We start from the raw sequence: 6,958 nt of genomic DNA on the forward strand, positions 1-6,958 counted from the left end.
GATTTATAGGCTACTTATCAATCCTGTTTTTATCATCATTATAATTTAAACAATGAATAAATTCAGAACAGGATTATAATACAATTCTATTTTAAATAAGACAGAAATATTTTTTCTACAACAACAACAGTAGCCTAGTGTTTACAACAGCAAAACCACCATACCCTGTAAACTCAATAATAATAATAGGCCTAATTTAATTCCATTAAATTAATTAAAATTTTCAGAGTGATTAAGAGGTGCAAAGAAATATTTATTTAACTTTTAAACTATAAAATGGTCTTTTCTGTTCTGTGTTTCTTTTTCAAAACTGCGTCACGGCATTTGCTGCTATCAATACAGAAGCATCCGTTTCGATACATGTCTCAGCAAGGAGCACAACCCGATTAAAAGCTGTGCTCCATGTGCCCCTTTTATACTTTGAGCACCTGCCCCTCCAAAGGTCTCTGCACGGTCCTGATGAACAATCATAATATAAAACATAAATATAATGGGTTTGCGTACATAGTAAGGCACAATTGTTGTTAATGTTGCTATTTATAAGCCTGAGGGATGAAACAAAGAGTTAAATTCAACAAGAAAAAGACGAAAATTAAGATTTAAGCTGGTTTTGCTTGTGGATGAAAGATTTTGAACATAAAATAAAGAAATTAACATATTGAAAAGACAACAATTTGGGGTTTTCATAATAAAATATAATATATTTAAGGATAAAACTGTGGGTCATATTAGTAGGGTTAAAAATATAAAAACTTTATATTTTTTGGTTGTACTTCAATCACAATAAAAGGGCAGCTGTTTCTTAAGACCACAAAATGAGCAAATTTCATCAACATCAAAACATTTACAGATAGATGAATTCTATCTAATAAACCTGTCGCTCGTATCTTTTATGTTGTTGCGCTTGTAACGTCATAGGTCACATGATAATGTCAACATGGCGAATGAAGTTCGGATCTCATTCATACTTAACGAGATTTGGCTGTAGAGTATGTACTTTTTTAGCGCTTGTTAAGTAAGTACTTACTGAAATTAAGTACCTACTCATTGAGTATGCGATTTCGAACGCAGTCATTGATTAGATCTTTTTTCATAGGTGCCTCACTGCATTGCCTCTTACATAAATCTTACTTATTTAATCAAATACTAATTTAATATGTACATTGGTTTAATAATCTAAGTAATGAAAAAGTCTGGTAAAAATAGTTTAAATTGAGCTTTTTTCTCAGTAGATTGCAGAGTAGTGCTCCCACACAAACTGAACAAACTTTTTGAGTCATTTGTTGTTTGTTAACCTTTCAGTCCTTAACAGAGCTACCACTGACACATCTGAATGAAACCACAAACAAAGACCACTATATTAAACTGTGATATATATCATCACTGGCTGTGTTACAAACACACCTTAGTTCCTGGCAGGCCTGGAAGCCCAGGTTCACCTTGAGGCCCAAAGAATCCAGGTTCACCCTGCGAACAGAAGCAACACATGGAACTGTCTGTCAATTACTAGGACTCAAGTCAAGTATCTAAATTAAAAATGTGGAATACTGTAGACAAAAAAACATTCCATAGCAGGTGTGTATATTTGTCATTAAAGATGACCAACATTAATATAAAATGCTGATGTAAAAGCATTCATGGTACTACACGAGAAGAGGAATGATGCAAAATATCTAGTGCTAAATAAAACACTGTATCTTTGTACTAGCATTGATATTTTCAACACGTTCTCACGCTCAACTCATTACTTATTGACGCTTGGTCAGGACAACTTGGCGTTATATTTGATGCACAGGGCACCCCTTTAGCGTTATTTTTCAACGTGCAGGGTCCTCCATGCAGGGTCCTCCTGCTTTAAATAAGGGACCCTTAGCCTTATATATTGCATATATGTTGGGGTGTGATTTTTCAATATAAACAGTCACAACAGTTTTATTTATATTACACTATTTACACATTTATGAGCACGTAACCCAACCCTTGACCCTAAACCTACCATTTGTCAATAAAACACAAGATATAACAGGCAGATACTGACTGTAGAGTCATAATTTATTTAAAAAGTATTAATATTCCAAGTCTTCCGAGGCAAAATGATTGATTTGTGATAGTGATGTGTCGTTCACGAATGAGTCTGCGCTGGACCTAAGAGCCGATTCTTTGTAGTGAACAAGAAGAGCCGATTCCTGTCGGGGAGAGCCGAATCTTCAGCTGGAGCCTTCTATTTTAGCCCAATTTACATTACATTACATTTACATTTAGTCATTTAGCAGACGCTTTTATCCAAAGCGACTTACAAATGAGGACAATGGAAGCAATCAAAATCAACAAAAGAGCAAAAAAAATGCAAGTGCTATAACAAGTCTCAGTTAGCTTAATGTAGTACACGTAGCAAGTTTTTTTTAAATTATATAATAAATAAAAAGAAAACAGATAGAATAGAAAAAGAATAGAGCAAGTTAGTGTTAGTTTTTTTAAAGAAAACAAGCAGTTAGTAAATTAATAGAGTGCAAGTCTAAACGTTTTTTTTTTAAAGAATAGAATTAGGATAGAGAGTGCTGGAGTTAGAGGGTCAAATAAAGATGGAAGAGATGTGTTTTTAGCCGATTCTTGAAGATGGCTAAGGATTCAGAAGCTCGGATTGAGTTGGGCAGGTCATTCCACCAGGAGGGAACATTTAATTAAAAAATCTGTTGAAGTGATTAGTGCTGGGACAATAAATCGATGCATCGCGATTCGTGGATCGATTCTGAGATTATCGGAATGCATCGTTGATTCTCTCTCGAATCGATTCTGAGCTTAGTTTTTAACAGCAGATGGCGATCTAGGTTCGTTTTTAACCACACACTCAAATGCTTACGAAGAAGAGCGCTTGTGCGTTCGGGTGAGTAATGTAAGGGGTTAAATGTACTTGCACATCGGCTTTTATGTTTCTAATGCTTTTATGATGCGAGATTAATGTAAACACAGCTCAATGTGAACATCCTTGTAATTCGCTTCAACCTTTTCGAACTTTATGAATTATTATTTTAGGTTCAAGTGGACTGTAAAAAGATGGACTAATGAAGGAGAGCAGGATTTACAAGCTTGTTTTGACCTCACTGATTGGAGCGTTTTTGAAGCTGCTGCCACCAATCTGGACGAAAATCTGGACGAACTCACAGAGACTGTAACATCTTATATCAGTTTCTGTGAAGATATGTGCATTCCTACCAGGACTCATTTAACCTACAACAATGACAAACCATGGTTCACTGCAAAACTCAGACAGCTCCGTCAGGCCAAAGAAGATGCTTACAGGAAGGGGGATAATGTCTTGTATAAGCAGGCTAAATACACACTGGAAAAGGAGATCAGAGTGGCAAAGAGGAATTATTCTGAAAAACTAAAGATTAAATTCTCTTCCAGTGACTCGTCGTTAATAAAGAAACTCCCATATGAGGGACGTGTTTTTCAGCAAAGCTCGTGTCTATGTATAAATTCTCATCTTCAAACATGACCGCTGGGAATTCACAGCTGTGGACGGAGCAGCACTCTGTTCCACGTGCTTTGCTGCTTTTACGAGAAAAAAAAAAGTCTCCACTTGTTTATTAGCAAATAGAACATAAGACAAATGAATTGTCAGAGTCACATGCTGAGGTAAAGAGAAATTGCTGCAGGAAGAGATGCTACCCCAAGGCCAGGTCAGAAAAACACCAGCAGGCTAATTCACCCCCGCGCTGTGCTAACAGTAAAACATGCTCTTTATTCCCCAAACAAAGACCTTTGTTTCCAGATTATTTTCCTCTAAATTAGGACAATCTCCCTGCATTTTCCTTAAAAACTGTGAGATTACACGGCATTTGTCTATCATGTTTCAAATCCACAATAATACCCCCACCCCAAAGAACCACATAAAATAAATGGTTATTTAAGAAGTAATACATAATTTGTTTGTTTTGTTGTGTTGTGTTGTGTTGTGTTGTGCTGTTGTGTTGTGTTGTGCTGTGCTGTGCTGTGCTGTGCTGTGTTGTGTTGTGTTGTGTTTTGGTTTGTTGTGTTGTGGTTGTGTTGTGTTTTGGTTTGTTGTGTTGTGTTGTGGTTTATTTTGTTTTGTTTTGTTGTGTTGTGGTTTGTTGCATTTTGTTTTGTCGTGTCGTGTCTTGTCTTGTCTTGTCTTGTCTTGTCTTGTTTTGTTTTGTTTTGTTGTGCTGTGGTTTATTTTGTTGTGTTGTGTTGTGTTGTGTTGTGGTTTGTCTTGTTTTGTTTTTGAAAGAAGTCGCGTATCCTTAAATGACAAGGCTGCATTTATTTAATAAAAAAACAACAACAAAAACAACAACAACAACTGTCTATTGTCATATACCTGCACACACAATTGTCAATTTATATATTTTTATTCCTTATTTACTTGTTCTATTTTTATTTTTATTATCTGTGTTTTTTGTTCTGTCACTGTCATTCTGTTACACTGTGGAGCTTCTGTCACGAAAACAAATTCCTCGTATGTGTAAACATACCTGGCAATAAAGCTCATTCTGATTCTGATTCTGATTCTGATTCTTCTTCTGAAGTGGTGCGTGTGTAAGGAACTGGAAGCAAGCAGAACACGACTATTTCTAAAGCACGCAGGTCCATCTGCTGTTAAAAATTAAGCTCAGAATCGATTCAAGAGAGAATCGCGATGCCTTCGGAAAATCTCAGAATCATTTCGCGATTTGCGATGCATCAATTTACTGTCCCAGCCCTAAAAGTGATTTTGTGTGGGAAGTGAAAGTGATCCCTTTGGGATAGCACAATAAAGCGAGGTTCACTTGCAGAATGCAAGCTTCTAGAGGGCACATAAGTCTGAAATAATGAATTGGGTGCAGAGCCAGTGGTGGTTTTGTAGGCAAACATCAATGACTTGAATTTTATGCGAGCAGTTATTGGTAGCCAGTGCAAATTTAGCAATTGTGAATGGTTTCTGTGTTGGTAAGCAATTTTTTATTCAGTGTTTTCATAAAAGCATGTTTCACAGTTTTCATTTTGTTACAGAAAAAAAATACACATTCGGCCAATCACATGGGAGGATAGACTAGGATCATACCATTATGTGAAAGAAGGAAGGGGGTACACGCTCCGAAGATAGCGAGTGTAGTGGTAAAGACCAGGTACACAGAGCGACTGAGAGAGAGATGGGAGAGCCGGATTTAATAATAATAATAATAATAATAATTCCTTACAGTTATGTAGCGCTTTTCTGGGTACTTAAAGCGCTTTACATAGAAAGGGGGAATCTCCTCAACCCCCACCAATGTGCAGCATCCACCTGGATGATGCGACGGCAGCCATAGTGTGCCAGAACACCCACCACACACCAGTGTAGCGTCTGCGTAGAATCATGCATGATCTTTGGGTTTTTATGGCTTAAGAGACCCTTTTAGCCTTTTGACATTTGCATATAATTTACAGTTCTTGTCAGAGACTTTACGTTGTATGGGGGTTTAAATTGCCAAATGGTTCCCCGCCATCAAGGAGATTCTAACCAGTTCCCTCCACTATCATCTCCCCCATCTGACTTCAAACACTGTCCAAAGAGCTGTAAATGACCCCGATGGGCCTGGCTGGCCAAGCAAACTAACACACACACACACACAAACACACACACACACACACATAAAGACCGTTATCAGTTATAGTTAGTCATAAATATTTCCCTTTTTATAGCTAAAAAAAAAACCTACACCAGCTTATTGGTGGAGAGGAGACAGAGTGATGAAGCCAATCAGAATATGACAAGTGCGTTGGTTAAAGGGGTCATATGATGCGATTTCAAGTTTTCCTTTCTCTTTGGAGTGTTACAAGCTGTTAGTGAATAGATAAGATCCCTAAAGTTGCAAAGACTAAAGTCTCAAACCCAAAGAGATATTCTTTATAAAAGTTAAGACTGGTCCCTAGCCTAGCCTAGCCTAGCCTAGCCTAGCCTAGCCTAGCCTAGCCTAGCCTAGCCTAGCCTAGCCTAGTCTCGTCTCGGTTCGGTTCCTGATCTTCGCCTGTTTTCCTGGATTTATCCCTTTAGTCTTGCCCCTTCTGATTCTGTTCGCCGTTCATTGACCTTCGCTCGCCCTAGGATTATTCTTGTGTCTTGCCCGCCATTTACCTGTTTGCCCTTGTTCGACCTTGCCTGTGTTTCTGACCTCTCTGCTTAATAAAGCTTTGCAAATGGATCCGCAAGTCTCACGTCTTGTCAGCCCCGTTACAGAATACTCGGCCACACAAGGATCCAGCAGCTTCTCATATGGACATTGGCCAGGTATGGACACTGCAAGGCTGTTGTTAGCCCTCGAGCAAGGCACCCGCTCGCTCGAGGACTACATTCAAGAGTATCTGGACATTGCCTATGACTCTGATTTACCGGACTATGTTTTGATAGATTTCTTCTGTACTGGCATTAATCAACCACTAAAATTTAAACTCATTCACGAGGGTCCACGTTCATCACTGAGTTGTTTTTTGGACTTTGCTTTGTTGACTGTTGGTTCTCTATTCACTGTGGGTATCGCAGAGGAACGCAACCCCACACTCACTCCTGTAATGGACCCCGCACTAGATTGCGTTCACAAAATGGCAGCGACAGATGAGCCTGATCACAAAATGGCGGACACAACAGCGCCCCTCAAGTCACAATTGATCTTCACGAGTCAAGTCAAGTCACCGTTGATCTTCACGAGTCAAGTCAAGTCACAGCTGATAGTTCTGAGTCTAGTCAAGTCACCGCTGATCTTCACGAGACAAATTACGTCACCGCTGGTCTTCACGAGTCAAATCAAGTCACCACTGATCTTCAGGAGTCAGGTCAAGTCACAGTTCATTATTATGAGTCTAGCCAAGTCACAACAGATCTTCCTGAGTCGAGTCTAGTCACAGTTGATCATCACGAGTCGAATCAAGTCACAGTTTATGATCATGAGTCTAGTCAAGTCACAGCTGATCATCA

The 6,958-nt window shown here is 38.6% G+C and overlaps 1 protein-coding gene across 1 annotated transcript in view; it reads right to left on the minus strand.

Moving 5' to 3' along the window:
- Window positions 1-6,958, minus strand: part of LOC107558967 (collagen alpha-1(XXV) chain) — a 268,638-nt gene that overhangs the window by 55,136 nt on the left and 206,544 nt on the right. The window contains exon 13 of the mRNA XM_016242681.1: window positions 1,405-1,467. Within this exon, the coding sequence (XP_016098167.1) occupies window positions 1,405-1,467 (63 nt within the window). The remainder of the gene's footprint in view (window positions 1-1,404; window positions 1,468-6,958) is intronic.

Source organism: Sinocyclocheilus grahami, unplaced genomic scaffold (assembly GCF_001515645.1).
Source record: "Sinocyclocheilus grahami isolate Dianchi unplaced genomic scaffold, SAMN03320097.WGS_v1.1 scaffold668.1, whole genome shotgun sequence".
In the NCBI taxonomy this organism is placed as follows: domain Eukaryota; kingdom Metazoa; phylum Chordata; class Actinopteri; order Cypriniformes; family Cyprinidae; genus Sinocyclocheilus; species Sinocyclocheilus grahami.